The sequence below is a fragment of the Gadus morhua genome, chromosome 14, assembly GCF_902167405.1.
Source record: "Gadus morhua chromosome 14, gadMor3.0, whole genome shotgun sequence".
Taxonomy (NCBI): Eukaryota; Metazoa; Chordata; class Actinopteri; order Gadiformes; family Gadidae; genus Gadus; species Gadus morhua.
Genome location: NC_044061.1, coordinates 2,416,524 through 2,438,552, shown reverse-complemented (window position 1 = coordinate 2,438,552; position 22,029 = coordinate 2,416,524). Strand labels below are relative to the sequence as shown.

Genomic DNA, 22,029 nt, shown 5'->3' with positions numbered 1-22,029 from the left:
GGATAGAGAACGATTCCCTCAGCCAGACAAAAAGAGAGAACCTCGACCATGCCACAACTGCGGACAAATTGGACACTGGCAAAGAGAATGTAAAGCCCCTCGAGAGATGTACTATTACCGCTCCAACGAGAGAGCCGCTCAGACAAAATGCGGGAACTATTGAAGAAGTTACAGGCGAAGAGTGTTGAAGAACTCAGCCGCATATGCAATTCAGTGTCGGAAACCAACAATAACACCGACTTGGAATGACACTCGTTAGATTTGGCACGCAAACGAACTGATACGGGGTGAAGAGTAGGGAGTGTTTGAGTGTTTGTTATTTTCATTCCTTTATTTTCACGAGAGGTTAGTCTTCGAAAGATGCTAGGACTTTTGTCACCGCCTATCTAAGTTCATGTTGGTTCCTTCTTGACACAACTGCTCAGCTTTAGAACATTTTATTTGTTTTGTTTTATTTTTGAACAAAGGTTCAATCATTCATTCATTCACACATAGTTTATTGAAAACTATGATGACTTATTACTGATTACTGATACAACCATTTTTGAATCAAGCGATTAATTTTTGTATGAACATTTTTCATTGTTTATCGAATCATTAAGACAATTACAAACCATAGTTGATTATAATTACTGTTGGAGGCTGTGACAATGCCTCCCCCATGACTGATACTGCACTTTTTCTTTGTTTCATGTTTCATCGTACCTGGGAGATCCAGGAGACATGGACACTTGTTGAGTCCTTGGGATGAGTCCTTGAACTGAACTGTGTCTGTGTTTGTCCTGACGCCCTACTACGAACTTTCATCCTCATCCCCCATCACACCTGCGGTGGCCCTCAACTGGAAAAGAACTCTGTTGCAACTGCTGCTCAAAACCAACTGAGTCATGCAGTATTGTCTGTGATATTGTTGTGCCAAGCAGAGGGAGGTGTCTGGACAGTTGACTTTCTTGATTCTTTAATTTTTTCATGAGTAACCTAATGAGTTTGTTATTTTCTTTATTATAGTGGCCTACACCTGGTTTACTTGTGTATGATTTGAATTTACTTGTCTATTGCCTTTTATGCTTTCTTTCATTGATCTAGTTAATTATTAATGGGTCACCAGTAAATACACTGAATTCTCATTTTTTGGATGATCTTTAAACTACGTTTAGTATGATCAAGAGGGAGGAATGTAGAATGTTGGTGTATTTTAGTGTCTCTCTTTTGTTCACATTTCTAGTCTAGGAACAGGCAAGGGCCTCTCATACTGATACAAGGTGTTCTGCCATTGTTATGTCCAACAAGGTTGAACCGACCTGGTCCTCCGGGACATAGCCAGGGCCAGATACCTTATCAATGCTGAGAGTGCGTCTGTTCTCTTGTTATTCATATATCCCCTTTTTGTATAATACTCGCCCCAACCCTTTGGTTCGACGAGAAGAGGGTTTGACAGCCAAGGAACAAGTCATCGACCACCGGGTCCACTATAGATTATTCAACCTAAGTCTGTATCTCGCTGTATTCCTGGAAAATAAACCATCTATTCAACCCTCTAATCCAACCTGTCAAGCTGCTTTGACTTCGACTTCAAGAATTACTACTACGACTGAAAATACACAACGCAGAGTCTGTCTGAACAGTTAGAAATAAGCTGAAATCTAACAAAAGTCAAGTATAACCATTGTGTTGACTTTATTCGGTGTCTTGATGGTGCATTGATAAGTTTGGAGGTTAATACTCCAAACAGCTCAGGTTCGGATCCCTGCAAAAACGTTGACAGGGGTACCACTGTCGTTTTTTATTGGTCGTCATGAAAAAAACCATAAGGGGTAACGCTGTTGTTTTTATCGGTCGTCATGAAAAAAAACATAAGGGGTAACACTGTTGTTTTTTATTGGTCGTCTTGAAAAAAAACATTAGGGGTAACACTGTCGTTTTTTATCGGTCGTCATGAAAAAAAACATAAGGGGTAACGCTGTTGTTTTTAATGGTCGTCATGAAAAAAACCATAAGGGGTAACGCTGTTGTTTTTATCAGTCGTCATGAAAAAAAACATTAGGGGTAACACTGTTGTTTTTTATTGGTCGTCATGAAAAAAAACATAAGGGGTATCACTGTCGTTTTTATCGGTCGTCATGAAAAAAAACATAAGGGGTAACACTGTTGTTTTTTATTGTGTATTGTCATCGCCTCAGTGGTGCATAAGGGGTAACACTGTTGTTTTTTATTGGTCGTCATGAAAAAAAACATAAGGGGTATCACTGTATTTTTTTATCGGTCGTCTTGAAAAAAACATTAGGGGTAACACTGTCGTTTTTTATCGGTCGTCATGAAAAAAACCATAAGGGGTAACACTGTTGTTTTTATCGGTCGTCATGAAAAAAAACATAAGGGGTAACACTGTCGTTTTTTATCGGTCGTTGTGGCAACCCGGCCGTTGCCAATTAAGAAGATGAGGAGCACCTGAGGAACCGGTGGAGAAGCAGCTTAAATAGCCTGCTTCTCCACTCATTTGGGGCGCTCTCAGCCATGTGGCTCGTGCTGAGAGGGAGCGACGGTCGCGGGAGAAGCCGGGAGCGGGAGCCATGCTGACCTCACCGGCGGACCGGACCCGGAGATCCCTCACCCTTTTTACCCCATAAGTGGAAGAACTTTGGTTGACTTTTGTTTTACTTTTTTTAAGTGGTTATACGCAATAAAAACCGTTGAAAAACCTCATCTGCCGACGATCGGGGTTGCCACATCGTCTTGAAAAAAAACATTAGGGAAATAATAGAAACACACACATACATTTTAATATCCTCTTTATTGATGATTGGTCGTCATGAAAAAAAACATAAGGGGTGACGCTGTTGTTTTTATCGGTCGTCATGAAAAAAAACATTAGGGGTAACACTTTTTTATTGGTCTTCATGAAAAAAAACATAACGGGTAACGCTGTTGTTTTTTATTGGTCGTCACGAAAAAAAACAAAGGGTATCACTGTCGTTTTTATCGGTCGTCATGAAAAAAAACATAACGGGTAACGCTGTTGTTTTTTATTGGTCGTCACGAAAAAAAACAAAGGGTATCACTGTCGTTTTTATCGGTCGTCATGAAAAAAAACATAACGGGTAACGCTGTTGTTTTTTATTGGTCGTCACGAAAAAAAACAAAGGGTATCACTGTCGTTTTTTATCGGTTGTCTTGAAAAAAAACATAAGGGGTAACACTGTCGTTTTTTATCGGTCGTCATGAAAAAAAACATAAGGGGTAACGCTGTTGTTTTTTATTGGTCGTCATGAAAAAAAACACAAGGGGTAACACTGTCGTTTTTATCGGTCGTCATGAACAAAAACATAAGGGGTAACACTGTCGTATTTTATTGGTCGTCATGAAAAAAAACATAAGGGAAATAATCGATGTACACACATACATTTTAATGTCATGTATATCCTCTTTATTGATGATTGGTCGTGATGAAAAAAAACATAAGGGGTAACGCTGTCGTTTTTTATCGGTCGTCATGAAAAAAAACATAAGGGGTAACACTGTTGTTTTTATCGGTCGTCATGAAAAAAAACATAAGGGGTAACACTGTTGTTTTTTATTGGTCGTCATGAAAAAAAACACAAGGGGTTTCACTGTAGTTTTTTATCGGTCGTCTTGAAAAAAACATAAGGGGTAACACTGTCGTTTTTTATCGGTCGTCATGAAAAAAAACATAAGGGGTAACGCTGTTGTTTTTTATTGGTCGTCATGAAAAAAAGCACAAGGGGTAACACTGTCGTATTTTATTGGTCGTCATGAAAAAAAACATAAGGGGTAACGCTGTCGTTTTTTATCGGTCGTCATGAAAAAAACATAAGGGGTAACACTGTCGTTTTTTATTGGTCGTCATGAAAAAAAACATAAGGGGTAACGCTGTTGTTTTTTATTGGTCGTCATGAAAAAAAACACAAGGGGTAACACTGTCATATTTTTTGGTCGTCATGAAAAAAAACATAAGGGAAATAATAGAAATACACACATACATTTTAATGTCATGTATATCCTCTTTATTGATGATTGATTATTGTGTATTGTCATCGCCTCAGTGGTGCAGTGGAGTGTACTCTGCCTCACCCACTGGAGACCGCGGCTCAATTTCTGTGGAAAACACAATATCTTTAATTTGAAACGTAATGCTATCATGTCTATTGCACTGTCATATATAACCACAGGCATATTAAAATTATAAATCTCAGTGGGAAGTGGAGAGAGCTGTGAGCTAACCCCCTGGAGACCGGGGTTCAAGTCCGGTTGATGTCCTCTGTTGGAAGACTCTTATCTCTATTTCATGCGAATTATAAAGTCAAGTATAACCATTGTGTTGACTTTATTTGGTGTCTTAATGGTGCATTGATAAGTTTGCAGGTTAATACTGCAAACAGCTCAGGTTCAGATTCCTGCAAAAACGTCGACAGGGGTACCACTGTCGTTTTTTATTGGTCGTCTTGAAAAAAAACATAAGGGGTAACACTGTTGTTTATTATTGGTCGTCATGAAAAAAAACATAAGGGGTATCACTGTCGTTTTTATCGGTCGTCATGAAAAAAAACATAAGGGGTAACACTGTTGTTTATTATTGGTCGTCATGAAAAAAAACATAAGGGGTATCACTGTCGTTTTTTATCGGTCGTCATGAAAAAAAACATAAGGGGTAACGCTGTTGTTTTTATTGGTCATCATGAAAAAAAACATAAGAGGTAACGCTGTTGTTTTTTATTGGTCGTCATGAAAAAAAACATAAGGGAAATAATAGAAATACACACATACATTTTATTGTCAAGTATATCCTCTTTATTGATGATTGATTATTGTGTATTGTCATCGCCTCAGTGGTGCATAAGGGGTAACACTGTTGTTTTTTATTGGTCGTCATGAAAAAAAACATAAGGGGTATCACTGTATTTTTTTATCGGTCGTCTTGAAAAAAACATAAGGGGTAACAATGTTGTTTTTTATTGGTCGTCATGAAAAAAAACATAAGGGGTAACACTGTTGTTTTTTATTGGTCGTCATGAAAAAAAAGATAAAGGGTATCACTGTCGTTTTTTATCGGTCGTCTTGCAAAAAAAATATGGGGTAACACTGTCGTTTTTTATCGGTCGTCATGAAAAAAAACATAAGGGGTAACGGTGTCGTTTTTTATTGGTCGTCATGAAAAAAACCATAAGGGGTAACACTGTTGTTTTTATCGGTCGTCATGAAAAAAAACATAAGGGGTAACGCTGTTGTTTTTTAATTGGTCGTCATGAAAAAAACCATAAGGGGTAACACTGTTGTTTTTATCGGTCGTCATGAAAAAAAACATAAGGGGTAACACTGTTGATTTTTATTGGTCGTCTTGGAAAAAAACATAAGGGGTAACACTGTTGTTTTTTATTGGTCGTCATGAAAAAAAACACAAGGGGTAACACTGTCGTATTTTATTGGTCGTCATGAAAAAAAACATAAGGGAAATAATAGAAATACACGCATACATTTTAATGTCATGTATATCCTCTTTATTGATGATTGGTCGTCATGAAAAAAAACATAAGGGGTAACGGTGTCGTTTTTTATTGGTCGTCATGAAAAAAACCATAAGGGGTAACACTGTTGTTTTTATCGGTCGTCATGAAAAAAAACATAAGGGGTAACGCTGTTGTTTTTAATTGGTCGTCATGAAAAAAACCATAAGGGGTAACACTCTTGTTTTTATCGGTCGTCATGAAAAAAAACATAAGGGGTAACACTGTTGTTTTTTATTGGTCGTCTTGGAAAAAAACATAAGGGGTAACACTGTCGTTTTTTATCGGTCGTCTTGAAAAAAAACATAAGGGAAATAATAGAAATACACACATACATTTTAATATCCTCTTTATTGATGATTGGTCGTCATGAAAAAAAACATAAGGGGTAACGCTGTTGTTTTTTATTGGTCGTCATGAAAATAAACACAAGGGGTAACACTGTAGTTTTTTATCGGTCGTCATGAACAAAAACATAAGGGGTAACATTGTCGTATTTTATTGGTCGTCATGAAAAAAAACATAAGGGAAATAATAGAAATACACACATACATTTTAATGTCATGTATATCCTCTTTATTGATGATTGGTCGTCTTGAAAAAGACATAAGGGGTAACACTGTCGTTTTTTATCGGTCGTCATGAAAAAAAACATAAGGGGTAACGCTGTTGTTTTTTATTGGTCGTCATGAAAAAAAACACAAGGGGTAACACTGTCATATTTTATTGGTCATCATGAAAAAAAACATAAGGGAAATAATAGAAATACACACATACATTTTAATGTCATGTATATCCTCTTTATTGATGATTGGTCGTCATGAAAAAAAACATAAGGGAAATAATAGAAATACACACATACATTTTAATATCATGTATATCCTCTTTATTGATGATTGGTCGTCTTGAAAAAAACATAAGGGGTAACACTGTCGTTTTTTATCGGTCGTCATGAAAAAAAACATAAGGGGTAATGCTGTTGTTTTTTATTGGTCGTCATGAAAAAAAACACAAGGGGTAACACTGTCGTATTTTATTGGTCGTCATGAAAAAAAACATAAGGGAAATAATAGAAATACACACATACATTTTAATGTCATGTATATCCTCTTTATTGATGATTGGTCGTCATGAAAAAAAACATAAGGGGTAACGCTGTCATTTTTTATCGGTCGTCATGAAAAAAAACATAAGGGGTAACGCTGTTGTTTTTATCGGTCGTCATGAAAAAAAACATAAGGGGTAACACTGTTGTTTTTTATTGGTCGTCATGAAAAAAAACACAAGAGGTAACACTGTCGTATTTTATTGGTCGTCATGAAAAAAAACATAAGGGAAGTAATAGAAATACACACATACATTTTAATGTCATGTATATCCTCTTTATTGATGATTGGTCGTCATGAAAAAAAACATAAGGGGTAACGCTGTCATTTTTTATCGGTCGTCATGAAAAAAAACATAAGGGGCAACGCTGTTGTTTTTATCGGTCGTCATGAAAAAAAACATAAGGGGTAACACTGTTGTTTTTTATTGGTCGTCATGAAAAAAAACATAAGGGGTTTCACTGTAGTTTTTTATCGGTCGTCTTGGAAAAAAACATAAGGGAAATAATAGAAATACACACATACATTTTAATATCCTCTTTATTGATGATTGGTCGTCATGAAAAAAAACGTAAGGGGTAACGCTGTTGTTTTTTATTGGTCGTCCTGAAAAAAAACATCAGGGGTAACACTGTTGTTTTTTATTGGTCGTCATGAAAAAAAACATAAGGGGTATCACTGTCGTTTTTATCGGTCGTCATGAAAAAAAACATAAGGGGTAACACTGTTGTTTATTATTGGTCGTCATGAAAAAAAAACATAGGGGGTATCACTGTCGTTTTTTATCGGTCGTCATGAAAAAAAACATAAGGGGTAACGCTGTTGTTTTTATTGGTCATCATGAAAAAAAACATAAGAGGTAACGCTGTTGTTTTTTATTGGTCGTCATGAAAAAAAACATAAGGGGTATCACTGTAGTTTTTTATCGGCCGTCTTGAAAAAAACATAAGGGGTAACACTGTTGTTTTTTATTGGTCGTCATGAAAAAAAACATAAGGGGTAACGCTGTTGTTTTTTATTGGTCGTCATGAAAAAAAACACAAGGGGTAACACTGTCGTATTTTATTGGTCGTCATGAAAAAAAACATAAGGGAAATAATAGAAATACACACATACATTTTATTGTCAAGTATATCCTCTTTATTGATGATTGATTATTGTGTATTGTCATCGCCTCAGTGGTGCATAAGGGGTAACACTGTTGTTTTTTATTGGTCGTCATGAAAAAAAACATTAGGGGTATCACTGTATTTTTTTATCGGTCGTCTTGTAAAAAACATAAGGGGTAACACTGTTGTTTTTTATTGGTCGTCATGAAAAAAAACATAAGGGGTAACACTGTTGTTTTTTATTGGTCGTCATGAAAAAAAACATAAGGGGTATCACTGTCGTTTTTTATCGGTCGTCTTGAAAAAAAACATAAGGGGTAACACTGTCGTTTTTTATCGGTCGTCATGAAAAAAAACATAAGGGGTAACGCTGTTGTTTTTTATTGGTCGTCATGAAAAAAACCATAAGGGGTTTCACTGTAGTTTTTTATCGGTCGTCTTGGAAAAAAACATAAGGGAAATAATAGAAATACACACATACATTTTAATATCCTCTTTATTGATGATTGGTCGTCATGAAAAAAAAACGTAAGGGGTAACGCTGTTGTTTTTTATTGGTCGTCCTGAAAAAAAACATCAGGGGTAACACTGTTGTTTTTTATTGGTCGTCATGAAAAAAAACATAAGGGGTATCACTGTCGTTTTTATCGGTCGTCATGAAAAAAAACATAAGGGGTAACACTGTTGTTTATTATTGGTCGTCATGAAAAAAAACATAGGGGGTATCACTGTCGTTTTTTATCGGTCGTCATGAAAAAAAACATAAGGGGTAACGCTGTTGTTTTTATTGGTCATCATGAAAAAAAACATAAGAGGTAACGCTGTTGTTTTTTATTGGTCGTCATGAAAAAAAACATAAGGGGTATCACTGTAGTTTTTTATCGGCCGTCTTGAAAAAAACATAAGGGGTAACACTGTTGTTTTTTATTGGTCGTCATGAAAAAAAACATAAGGGGTAACGCTGTTGTTTTTTATTGGTCGTCATGAAAAAAAAACACAAGGGGTAACACTGTCGTATTTTATTGGTCGTCATGAAAAAAAACATAAGGGAAATAATACAAATACACACATACATTTATTGTCAAGTATATCCTCTTTATTGATGATTGATTATTGTGTATTGTCATCGCCTCAGTGGTGCATAAGGGGTAACACTGTTGTTTTTTATTGGTCGTCATGAAAAAAAACATTAGGGGTATCACTGTATTTTTTTATCGGTCGTCTTGTAAAAAACATAAGGGGTAACACTGTTGTTTTTTATTGGTCGTCATGAAAAAAAACATAAGGGGTAACACTGTTGTTTTTTATTGGTCGTCATGAAAAAAAACATAAGGGGTATCACTGTCGTTTTTTATCGGTCGTCTTGAAAAAAAACATAAGGGGTAACACTGTCGTTTTTTATCGGTCGTCATGAAAAAAAACATAAGGGGTAACGCTGTTGTTTTTTATTGGTCGTCATGAAAAAAACCATAAGGGGTAACACTGTTGTTTTTATCGGTCGTCATGAAAAAAAACATAAGGGGTAACACTGTTGTTTTTTATTGGTCGTCTTGAAAAAAAACATAAGGGGTAACACTGTCGTTTTTTATCGGTCGTCATGAAAAAAAACATAAGGGGTAACACTGTTGTTTATTATTGGTCGTCATGAAAAAAAACATAGGGGGTATCACTGTCGTTTTTTATCGGTCGTCATGAAAAAAAACATAAGGGGTAACGCTGTTGTTTTTATTGGTCATCATGAAAAAAACATAAGAGGTAACGCTGTTGTTTTTTATTGGTCGTCATGAAAAAAAACATAAGGGGTATCACTGTAGTTTTTTATCGGCCGTCTTGAAAAAAACATAAGGGGTAACACTGTTGTTTTTTATTGGTCGTCATGAAAAAAAACATAAGGGGTAACGCTGTTGTTTTTTATTGGTCGTCATGAAAAAAAACACAAGGGGTAACACTGTCGTATTTTATTGGTCGTCATGAAAAAAAACATAAGGGAAATAATACAAATACACACATACATTTTATTGTCAAGTATATCCTCTTTATTGATGATTGATTATTGTGTATTGTCATCGCCTCAGTGGTGCATAAGGGGTAACACTGTTGTTTTTTATTGGTCGTCATGAAAAAAAACATTAGGGGTATCACTGTATTTTTTTATCGGTCGTCTTGTAAAAAACATAAGGGGTAACACTGTTGTTTTTTATTGGTCGTCATGAAAAAAAACATAAGGGGTAACACTGTTGTTTTTTATTGGTCGTCATGAAAAAAAACATAAGGGGTATCACTGTCGTTTTTTATCGGTCGTCTTGAAAAAAAAACATAAGGGGTAACACTGTCGTTTTTTATCGGTCGTCATGAAAAAAAACATAAGGGGTAACGCTGTTGTTTTTTATTGGTCGTCATGAAAAAAACCATAAGGGGTAACACTGTTGTTTTTATCGGTCGTCATGAAAAAAAACATAAGGGGTAACACTGTTGTTTTTTATTGGTCGTCTTGAAAAAAAACATAAGGGGTAACACTGTCGTATTTTATTGGTCGTCATGAAAAAAAACACAAGGGGTAACGCTGTCGTTTTTTATCGGTCGTCATGAAAAAAAACATAAGGGGTAACACTGTCGTATTTTATTGGTCGTCATGAAAAAAAACACAAGGGGTAACGCTGTTGTTTTTTATCGGTCGTCATGAACAAAAACATAAGGGGTAACACTGTCGTATTTTATTGGTCGTCATGAAAAAAAACATAAGGGAAATAATAGAAATACACACCTACATTTTAATGTCATGTATATCCTCTTTATTGATGATTGGTCGTCATGAAAAAAAACATAAGGGCTAACGCTGTCGTTTTTTATCGGCCGTCATGAAAAAAAACATAAGGGGTAACGCTGTTGTTTTTATCGGTCGTCATGAAAAAAAACATAAGGGGTACCACTGTTGTTTTTTATTGGTCGTCATGAAAAAAAACATAAGGGGTATCACTATTTTTTCATCGGTCGTCTTGAAAAAAACATAAGGGGTAACGCTGTTGTTTTTTATTGGTCGTCATGAAAAAAAACACAAGGGGTAACACTGTCGTTTTTTATCGGTCGTCATGAAAAAAAACATAAGGGGTAACGCTGTTGTTTTTTATTGGTCGTCATGAAAAAAAACACAAGGGGTAACACTGTCGTATTTTATTGGTCGTCATGAAAAAAAACATAAGGGAAATAATAGAAATACACACATACATTTTAATGTCATGTATATCCTCTTTATTGATGATTGATTGTGTATTGTCATCGCCTCAGTGGTGCAGTTGAGTGTACTCTGCCTCACCCACTGGTGACCGTGGATCTATTTCTGTGGAAAACACAATATATTTAATTTGAAACGTAGTGCTATCATGTCTATTGCACTGTCATGTATAACCACAGACACATTAAAATTATAAATCTCAGTGGGAAGTGGAGAGAGCTGTGAGCTAACCCCCTGGAGACCGTGGTTCAAGTCCGGTTGATGTCCTCTGTTGGAAGACTCTTATCTCTATTTCATGCGAATTATAAAGTCAAGTATAACCATTGTGTTATATTTTTTTCGGTGTCTTAATGGTGCATTGATAAGTTTGTAGGTTAATACTCCAAACAGCTCAGGTTCGGATCCCTGCAAAAACGTTGACAGGGGTACCACTGTCGTTTTTTATTGGTCCTCTTGAAAAAAACCATAAGGGGTAACACTGTTGTTTTTTATTGGTCGTCTTGAAAAAAAACATAAGGGAAATAATAGAAATACACACATACATTTTGATATCCTCTTTATTGATGATTGGTCGTCATGAAAAAAAACATAAGGGGTAACGCTGTTGTTTTTTATTGGTCGTCATGAAAAAAACCATAAGGGGTAACACTTGTTTTTTATTGGTCGTCATGAAAAAAAAACATAAGGGGTAACACTGTCGTTTTTATCGGTCGTCATGAAAAAAAAACATAAGGGGTAACGCTGTTGTTTTTTATCGGTCGTCTTGAAAAAAAAACATGAATTATCCATCTGATGCGGTGTTTTAGTATCAGAATTGTTTGTTGCACTAAAGTTTGTTCAATCATAATTCGGTTTTGTTTCGCAATTTATTTATTCAGGTTCAAGTGGACTGATCCATAACTGGGGTTTTGAAGAGATGTGAAAGCTGCATTATTAACACAAGCTAGGTTGTGTATCATTCTCTCCATCGTCCGCTGGACATCCCATGACTGAAGATCGGGAGAGGCAGAGGCCATCAGGACCAGATCCCCGACCGCTCGCGCTTCCTGCGGACGATGGCGGCCACGTCCTGTTTGAGCGAGGAGACGCAGAGCTCCAGCTGCTCCGAGAAGTCCTTCAGCAGGCGGCCCTGCTCGTCCACGAAGAGACGCAGACCCAGCTGCTCCGACTCCTCCTGCAGAGAGAGAGAGACCAGCACAACAGGGAGGGTTAAGAGAGAGAGACCAGCACAACAGGGAGGGTTAAGAGAGAGAGAGACCAGCACAACATGGAGGGTTAAGAGAGAGAGACCAGCACAACAGGGAGGGTTAAGAGAGAGAGACCAGCACAACAGGGAGGGTTAAGAGAGAGAGACCAGCACAACACGGAGGGTTAAGAGAGAGAGACCAGCACAACCAGGAGGGTTAAGAGAGAGAGACCAGCACAACAGGGAGGGTTAAGAGAGAGAGACCAGCACAACAGGGAGGGTTAAGAGAGAGAGACCAGCACAACAAGGAGGGTTAAGAGAGAGAGACCAGCACAACACAGAGGGTTAAGAGAGAGAGACCAGCACAACATGGAGGGTTAAGAGAGAGAGAGGGACCAGCACAACAGGGAGGGTTAGAGCCTCTGCTCCAACTCCTCCTGCAGAGAGAGAGATCAGCACAACAGGAAGGGTTAAGAGAGAGAAACCAGCAGAATACAGAGGGTTAAGAGAGAGACCAGCACAACACGGAGGGTTAAGAGAGAGACCAGCACAACACGGAGGGTTAGAGCCTCTGCTCCAACTCCTCCCACAGAGAGAGAGAACAGCACAACAGGGAGGGTTAAGAGAGAGTGACCAGCACAACACGGAGGGCCGCAGAGACGATAGGAGGAACAGGATGTAGACGATAGGAGGAACAGGATGTGGACGATAGGAGGAACAGGATGTGGACGATAGGAGGAACAGGATGTACGTACGCTGGCTCGGTGGCGGCGGAGGCGCTGCAGCTGACCTCTGACGGAGGTCATGTTGTGGTAGAAGACCTTCAGAGCGCGAGCGAACTCGGCGTCACAGCTGGGCCGCTGGGACCGCCCACGGACCCCCTCAGAGCCTAGGTCAGAGGTCAGAGGTTACAAGATAGTGACCAGGGTTTAGGGGTCAGAGGTTACAGGATAGTGAATAGGGGTCAAAGGTCCGAGGTTAGAGGTTAGAGACTAGGGGTCAGAGGTTACAGGTTAGAGACTAGGGGTCAGAGGTTACAGGATAGAGACTAGGGGTTAGAGGTCAGAGGTTAGAGACTAGGGGTCAGAGGTTACAGGATAGTGACTAGGGGTCAGAGGTCCGAGGTTACAGGTTAGTGACTAGGGGTCAGAGGTAGAAATACAAGCGAATCTGACCATACATTTTTAGATTACATTTTTTAGTTTAGAATGACTAAATCTGCAAAAACACCATTTCATAATCACTGCTGTTTTGCTATTTTATGGTTTATGTTTAAATGCAGCGGTGTTGTGTTGAACGTGTCTAACAAGAGGCTAACATGGGCCGTTGATCAAAGGTCTCATCAATAAAGATCTCCTGTCAGAACGTATGAGCCGGCGTACGGCAGTCAGGGAACGGTGACGGTCGCGCACGCGTCACTGATGGGAGGGAATGGGCGGTGGAGGTGGGTTGGATCCCAGGCGGTGGTGAGTGGTGGGTGACCGGGGGGGTGGGGGACCGGGGGGGTGGGGGACCGGGGGGGTGGGTGAGTGGGTGGGTGACCGGGGGGGGTGGGGGACCGGGGGGCTGGGGGACCGGGGGGGTGGGGGACCGGGGGGGTGGGTGAGTCGTACCGGTCTTGGCTGTGAGGAGCTGTTCTCTCAGAGAGTGGTTCTCCTTCTTCAGGGAGGAGTTGCTGCACCTCAACGCCTCCAGCTCCTCCTGCAGCGTTCTCAGAGAGGAGCTGAGTTCTGCCGGGGACGTGGGCTGAACACACACGCACAGACAGACACACGCACACGCACACACGCAGACACACACACACACACACACACACGCACACACAGTTAGGAGGGGGTTTATTCTACCCTTCAGAGGGTGTCTCTCTACAGGAGACGATCCTTTCGCCCTACGGTCAGATGCAGGTTGGGGTCAGGAGTTGGGTCTATACGGATCAGAGATGGTAACCTTGGTAACAACGATGTCCCTCACCGTGGCTGAGTGCGCTGCTGCAGAGCCGTCGATGATGAAGATCCCCTCCGAGGTCATCGTCACTCCGTCCAGGGAGGTGGTGAGCTCAGTGCAGCCCTCTGGGGGGGAGGAGACGGCACGTCAGCATCCCCCGTCCATACATCATCCATTCACTCATTCATTCACCCATACCATAATACTTTATCTGTCGGTAGGGCACTGAGATTCATCTATCAATCAATCAAATCATCCATCCATCTATCCTTTCTTCCATACATCAATCATCCATCCATCATCCATTCATTCCTTCATCCATTTTTCCGTCCATCCATCCAACCCTGCCTCAGAGGCCCAGCCTGCAGCCCCCTCCCCCCCTCCCTCCCTCCCTCCCTCCCTCCCCTCCCCCCCCCTGGTCCCCACCCACCCTGCAGCCCCCAGAGCTCCAGCACCAGGGCGCTGCTCTGCAGGTGGTCCAGCAGGCGCTGGGAGCTGCGGGGGCAGCAGAAGTGGAGCCGGTGGTCCAGCAGCGGGTTCACGTTGTGCCAGACGGCCGGCGTGTAGAGCGGTCCCCCGCACTCAAAGAACCGGAGCCTGAGAGGGACGGGGACGGGGGGGACCAGGGGGGGACCGGGGGGGACCAGAGGGGACCGGGGGGGACCGGGGGGGACCAGGGGGGACCAGGGACAGGAGGACCAGGGACAGGGAGGGAGAACCAGGGAGAACCAGGGACAGACGGGGAGACCAGGGACAGACGGGGAGACCAGGGACAGACGGGGAGACCAGGGACAGACGGGGAGACCAGGGACAGAGAGGGAGAACCAGGGACAGAGAGAGAGAACCAGGAACAGAGAGAGAGAACCAGGGGCAGGAGGACCAGGGAGAGGAGGACCAGGGAGAGGAGGACCAGGGACAGGGAGAGAGAACCAGGGAGAGAGAGAGAGAACCAGGGGCAGGAGGACCAGGGAGAGGAGGACCAGGGACAGAGAGGGAGAACCAGGGATGACCAGGGACAGGAGAGGGCATGGGGGAGACATGGTATAATATAATATTAAGAATACATAACAATAAAATCTAATGATGCACCCCAGTCAACATGAACGTGTGTTTTGTTGTTCCCCTTGACTCTTGTGCTCTCCTGGTTCTCAATGTACGAGCTCTGTGCGAGGCTCACCCCATCTGCACCCCGCGGTCGCGGCAGCCCTGGATCCAGCGGAGGCCGCACAGCTGCTCCAGGATCAGCTGGAAGTCCAGCCGCCGGCCCAGGAGCTCCGACGGGTCGATCAGGATGTCCTCCTCCCCCAGCGGCCTGAGGGACAGAGCGGCTCACACACCGAACGGACACCACCGCCACCGCTGGGAGTGTGTGTGTGTGTGTGTGTGTGTGTGTGTGTGTGTGTGTGTGTGTGTGTGTGTGTGTGTGTGTGTGTGTGTGTGTGTGTGTGTGTGTGTGTGTGTGTGTGTGTGTAACCTACAGCCCGGTCGAGGTGCATGGCATTAGCTGGGTCTGTAGAATGGCCTCTTCTGTGCCCTCTGAACCTAGAACCTAAAGAGACCGTCATCCAATCAGAGATCAGGAGACGAACATCCAATCAGAGATCAGGAGGCGAAGAACCAATCAGCAATCATTTCTACCGTGATGAAATGCTATGCCAAAAATAAAAAGGATACCTTTTATCTAAACCCATTGACCCATGTAAGAGATATTGTGTCTATCTATCATCTATACCAGTGGTTCTCTGACTACTTCTACTAGTGTACCCCCTCTCATTCATCTATCCATTTATTCATCTATCCATCCATACATCCATTCATTCCTTCATCCATCCATCCCTGCCTCAGAGGCCCAGCCTGCAGCCCCCCTCCCTCCCTCCCCCCTCCCTCCCTCCCTCCCTCCCTCCCTCCCTCCCTCCCTCCCTCCCTCCCCCCTCCATCCTCCATCCTCCATCCTCCCTCCTCCCTCCTCCCGCCCGCCCTCCCTCCCTCCCCCCTCTCGGTCCACCCCACCCCCCTTTACCCGCACAAAAAATACAACTTTTTATAATAATCAATTTTGCAGTGTTAATATAAACATTAAAAATGCTGCAAATACTCCAGATTTAGTGTAATTTTTAACATTTTCTTAGCACCTAATGGCGTACCCCAGGGGTACGCGGTGCCTTTGAGACCCCCTGCAGTACCCCAGGGGTACGCGGTGCCTTTGGGACCCCCTGCAGTACCCCAGGGGTACGCGGTGCCTTTGAGACCCCCTGCAGTACCCCAGGGGTACGCGGTGCCTTTGAGACCCCCTGCCCTGGGCTGCCTGCTGCCCCCAGCGTACCTCCAGCTGCTCCTCCAGGGGGATGCGGAAGGCCAGCGACTGCAGCCAGAGGTGAGCGCTGCCCAGCAGCAGCGGCTCCAGCGGATCCCAGAAGGGGTCCTTATCTCTGGGCACGGCCTCCAGCGAGAGCCCCCCCCCTCCCTGAGCGCAGAGCACATACAAGCAGCGAGGTCTGAGCCTAAAACAGGGCTAAAGTTCAAGGTATCGGGTGTTATTGAGTGCCGGGTCTTGGCTCGTCCTCACCTGATGTTGCTGGTAAATCTCCTCCATGAGGAACTTACGGTTCACAAACTTCGCCTTGGACCACACCCACACCTGCCATCAGAGGTCACAGGTCAGGGTTCAGGGGTCAGACACCAAACACAACGGCAGCGTCACAGTTTGAAGCATCAGCTTTCCTTCACCTGCTTGCTCTCCAGAGAGGTGACCCTGACCACGATCTCTTTCTCCAGGTCGTGACCTTTGGCGTCGGACAGAGCCAGGTTCTTGATCTCCACCTTGAAGACCACGCCCTGAAACACAGCAGCGCTCTATCTTCATACTGACAAACATACACAAGCTCTCATGGAGATGAATGCAACACACGTGGCAGGTCTAGGATACATGCATTAGATACTGTATGAATATGACAGAGAGAGAGAGAGAGAGAGAGAGAGAGAGAGAGAGAGAGAGAGAGAGAGAGATCTATCCATCTCTCTCTATATAGGTTGAATGGTTGTGCCTTGTGTACCTTGTTGAGTTGTATGTATCTATATATCTAGGGTTAGAGTTGTATGTATATATATATATATATATATATATATATATATATATATATATATATATATATATATATATATATATATATATATGCATACATCTATATAGGGTTAGATGTCTCTATGTGTGGCCTGGTTGTACCTTGTTGAGTTGTATATTTATTTATTTATTTATTTATTTTTTCCATAATGTCTTGTTTTTTTTTTAAACAATTTATGATGACAATATGCTCTGTAAGGTGACCTTGGGTGTCTTGAACGGCGCCTCTAAATGAAATGTATAATTATTATTATTATTATATATCTATATAGGGTTAGATATCTCTGTGTGCGGCCTGGTTGTACCTTGTTGAGCTCCTGGCTCATCTGGTTGGCCTCGGCCACCATGGGCATCAGCTTGATGTAGTCGTAGAACACGGCCAGCAGGCTGGGGTCCGTCTGGCTGGAGCCCACAGAGCTCTCTCCTGGACATGGATCACACACACACACACACACACACACACACACACACACACACACACACACACACACACACACACACACACACACACACACACACACACACACACACACACACACACACACACACACACACACACTCAGGATTAATGGGGTTATAGAAGACAACTATGAGGCCTGGGTCAGCAAGAATGGAGCCAGATGCAGTTTCTCCTGCAGAACACACACACACACACACACCCCCACACACACACACACACACACACACACACACACACACACACACACACACACACACAGGTGTGTTCCCTTCCTCAGCAGTGGATGATGACATGGATACCTTTGATCTATGCGTGTGACATCATGGAGGACAGGAGTCTGTTATTATGTGGGCTGACATCACAGGAGGCAGTCAGGCACCCCCCTCTGATGTATTGTATTACCAGGCTTGCCCCCCCCCCCCCCCACCTCACCCAGGTTGATGCCCTCGGCCGCCGCCAGCTCGGAGTGGAAGTAGTCGTAGTCATAGCGACTCCAGTCATCGCTGCCCCTCTCCGACGGGTAGCCAATGAACAGGTAGGTGGAGTTGGACCCCAGGATCAGCCTATCCTAGACAGGGAGAGAAGAGGGGCGGGCCTTGAAGGGTGTGTGTGTGTGTGTGTGTGTGTGTGTGTGTGTGTGTGTGTGTGTGTGTGTGTGTGTGTGTGTGTGTGTGTGTGTGTGTGTGTGTCTCTGCAGAACCCCACCAGGTGCTGCAGCTCGGTTGTCTGGGAGACGAGGTTGCCGTTGACGATGGCCTTTGACCCTGATAGTGGGGTCAATGAAACCTGCCGTTGTTCATTCTTAAATGCAGCATGGCGCTCCTGGATCCTGGAAACGCATGCACACACACACACACACACACACAGGTACACATACACACACACACACACACACACACACACACACACACACACACACACACACAAACACACACACACACAGGTACACATACACACACACACACACACACACACACACACACACACACACACACACACACATACACACACACACACACACACACACACACACACACACACACACACACACACCCACACACACATGTACACACACACACGTTCATTCATTCATTTCATTTATTTAAGCAGCAGAGCTCTTCTCAAGACCCGTTCAACCAAAGACCTTCAGTGCGTTGAGCCCCTCACCCCAGGCCTTTGATCAGGATGGACCGAGGTGAGGACTCAGCCAGCCCGATGTCCCACTCCCCTGGAACAGAACACACACCATGGGGCCGTCAGGAAGACACACAGCCATGGTCACATACATTTATACCATTGTTTATTTTCTATCTTTTCTAAATGTTGTCGTTCTCTTCATCGCTTCCTCTTTCTATCATTCTTGATATTTCCAGCTGTTGTTCATTCTGAATGTGAGCGGGAGGGGAGGGTAGACCGACCCTCGGGGATGAAGAGCTTCACCACCCCGGACAGCTGGGCGTCCTCGTTGATGTTCAGGATGTAGGGGTGCATCTGCATCATCCTCCGCTCCTGGGGAACAACCAACCCCTTTAGTACACGTCCAGACGGGACTCTGCACCAATCAGCAGGGTCTTCGTGTGCGTGCCTGCGTGTGTGTGTGTGTGTGTGTGCTCCTACCTGTGTGTGTGTGTCTGCGTCAGTATGTGTGTATGTGTATGTGCGTGCAAGCTTGTGCGTACCTGCGTGTGTGTGTGTGTGTCTGTGTGCGTGTGTCTGGGTGTGTGTGTGAGTACCTGTTTGTGTGTGTGTGTACCTGTGTCTGTGTGTCTGTTTGTGTGGGTACCTTTGTGTGTGTGCGTCTATGTGTGTTGCGGGCTCCTACCTGTGCATGTGTGTGTGTGTCGTGCGTGCGTGCGTGCCTGCGTGCGTGCGTGCGTGCGTGCGTGCGTGCGTGCGTCCGTGCGTGCGTGCGTGCGTCATACGTGCGTGCGTGCGTGCGTCATATGTGCGTGCGTGCGTGCGTGCGTGCGTGCGTGCGTGCGTGCGTGCTGCTCCTACCTGTGTGATGCTGGCGTACTGCAGCTCCCAGTCCTTCAGCGCCTCCTGCAGGTGCTGCTCCCACAGCGTCTGGATCGCCCTGATCTGGAGCTCGTTGTGAGTGAGGAGCTCACGGATCTCCTCTGGGGGGGCGCACACACACACACACACACACACAGACACACACACACACACGCACGCACGCACGCACGCACGCACGCACGCACGCATGCACACACACAGACAGACAGACAGACGGACGGACGGACGGACGGACAGACGGACAGACGGACAGACAGACAGACAGACAGACAGACAGACAGACAGACAGACAGACAGACAGACAGACAGACAGACAGACAGACAGACAGACAGACAGACAGACAGACAGACAGACACACACACACACACAGACACGCACGCACGCACGCACGCACGCATGCACACACACAGACAGACAGACAGACAGACAGACGGACGGACGGACGGACGGACGGACGGACGGACGGACGGACGGACGGACGGACAGACAGACAGACAGACAGACAGACAGACAGACAGACAGACAGACAGACAGACAGACAGACAGACAGACAGACAGACAGACAGACGCACGCACACACAAAGCACACGCTCATGCTTGTGACTTCCATTGCCACATTACTTTGAGGATTGCTGATTAATTACTTTGCATACGTCCACAGAAACAGATGTTCCCATTATGTCCTATAGGATCCTATCTTATTCACTGCTATAGTGGTTCTCTTTACTCAATATAGGCCTGCTCTACTGGTCTTACTGGTCTCCTCTACTGGTCTTACTGGTCTCCTTAGTGGTCTTACTGGTCTCCTCTACTGGTCTTACTGGTCTACTCTACTGGTTATACTGGTCTCCTCGTCGGCACGGCGGCCCTCCTGGCCCAGCCTGCTCTACTGGTCTTACTGGTCTCCTTAATGGTCTTAATGGTCTCCTTAATGGTCTTACTGGTCTCCTTAATGGTCTTACTGGTCTCCTTAATGGTCTTACTGGTCTCATTAATAGTCTGACTGGTCTTAATGGTCTTACTGGTCTCCTTAGTGGTCTTACTGGTCTCCTTATTGGTCTTACTGGTCTCCTTAATGGTCTTACTGGTCTCCTTAATGGTCTTATTGGTCTTAATGGTCTTACTGGTCTCCTTAATGGTCTTAATGGTCTTACTGGTCTCCTTAATGGTCTTACTGGTCTCACTGGTCTCTTTAGTGGTCTTACTGGTCTTACTGGTCTCCTTAGTGGTCTTACTGGTCTCCTTAATGGTCTTACTGGTCTTAATGGTCTTACTGGTCTCCATAATGGTCTTACTGGTCTCCATAATGGTCTTACTGGTCTTACTGGTCTCCTTAATGGTCTTACTGGTCTCCTTAATGGTCTTACTGGTCTCCTTAATGGTCTTACTGGTCTCCATAATGGTCTTACTGGTCTTATTGGTCTCCTTAATGGTCTTACTGGTCTCCTTAATGGTCTTACTGGTCTCCTTAATGGTCTTACTGGTCTTAATGGTCTTACTGGTCTCCTTAGTGGTCTTACTGGTCTTAATGGTCTTACTGGTCTCCTTAGTGGTCTTACTGGTCTTAATGGTCTTACTGGTCTCCTTAATGGTCTTACTGGTCTCCTTAATGGTCTTACTGGTCTTAATGGTCTTACTGGCCTCCTTAATGGTCTTACTGGTCTTAATGGTCTTACTGGTCTCTTAGTGGTCTTACTGGTCTTAATGGTCTTACTGGTCTCCTTAGTGGTCTTACTGGTCTTAATGGTCTTACTGGTCTCCTTAGTGGTCTTACTGGTCTCCTCGTCGGCGCGGCGACCCTCCTGGCCCAGCCTGCTGAGCCGGTGTGTGAGCCGGGCGTTCTCCGCCTTCAGCTCCTTCACCAGCCGCTCCGTGGGGCTCTCGTTCACCACCGCCCGATTCTGGATCCGCTTGGCCCTGGGGGGACGGGGGGGCGGGGGGGGCGGGGGGACGGGTATTAACTACCCACAATGCAAAGGTCTCCCTATAAGAATCATAGTCACCCTTTGTCTCACTGAATGTATTCTCGTTAACTTTGATGCCCATATATCATCCCATGATCAAGCTCTGAAATGTTATCAAATATTTTGCTGGCCGAAGTATCCTAAAGATAAATGACTCTTCATCACTTGCCGCTCAGCGTAGCGCAGAGTGGACAGAGACTCCTCGTAGCAGATATCAGCCGGACTCAGAGTGGCGATCTGGAGGACAATCAAACGGACTCACTCGCATCATTCACGTGGTTACTCACCTGAAAGCACCCATGCTTGATCGCTCTGGATTCACCAAACCCCAAACCCTCTTACGTATTTATTGCTGTTGTACGTTCTGG

The 22,029-nt window shown here is 43.9% G+C and overlaps 1 protein-coding gene across 1 annotated transcript in view; it reads right to left on the bottom strand.

Annotated features, from left to right (window-relative positions):
- Positions 1 to 11,660: 11,660 nt before the first annotated feature.
- The window catches only part of kif28 (kinesin family member 28), a 14,491-nt gene continuing 4,122 nt past the window's right edge, over positions 11,661 to 22,029 (bottom strand). The window contains exons 7-24 of the mRNA XM_030377418.1: positions 21,831 to 21,898; positions 21,472 to 21,614; positions 19,676 to 19,797; positions 19,096 to 19,186; positions 18,845 to 18,905; positions 18,383 to 18,506; positions 18,110 to 18,245; positions 17,523 to 17,641; positions 16,824 to 16,931; positions 16,642 to 16,734; positions 16,420 to 16,536; positions 15,575 to 15,645; positions 15,274 to 15,408; positions 14,527 to 14,693; positions 14,124 to 14,221; positions 13,766 to 13,898; positions 12,908 to 13,041; positions 11,661 to 12,140 (exon numbers count right to left, since the gene is read on the bottom strand). Of these exons, the coding sequence (XP_030233278.1) occupies positions 11,982 to 12,140; positions 12,908 to 13,041; positions 13,766 to 13,898; positions 14,124 to 14,221; positions 14,527 to 14,693; positions 15,274 to 15,408; positions 15,575 to 15,645; positions 16,420 to 16,536; positions 16,642 to 16,734; positions 16,824 to 16,931; positions 17,523 to 17,641; positions 18,110 to 18,245; positions 18,383 to 18,506; positions 18,845 to 18,905; positions 19,096 to 19,186; positions 19,676 to 19,797; positions 21,472 to 21,614; positions 21,831 to 21,898 (2,079 nt within the window). The 3' untranslated portion in view covers positions 11,661 to 11,981. The remainder of the gene's footprint in view (positions 12,141 to 12,907; positions 13,042 to 13,765; positions 13,899 to 14,123; positions 14,222 to 14,526; positions 14,694 to 15,273; positions 15,409 to 15,574; positions 15,646 to 16,419; positions 16,537 to 16,641; positions 16,735 to 16,823; positions 16,932 to 17,522; positions 17,642 to 18,109; positions 18,246 to 18,382; positions 18,507 to 18,844; positions 18,906 to 19,095; positions 19,187 to 19,675; positions 19,798 to 21,471; positions 21,615 to 21,830; positions 21,899 to 22,029) is intronic.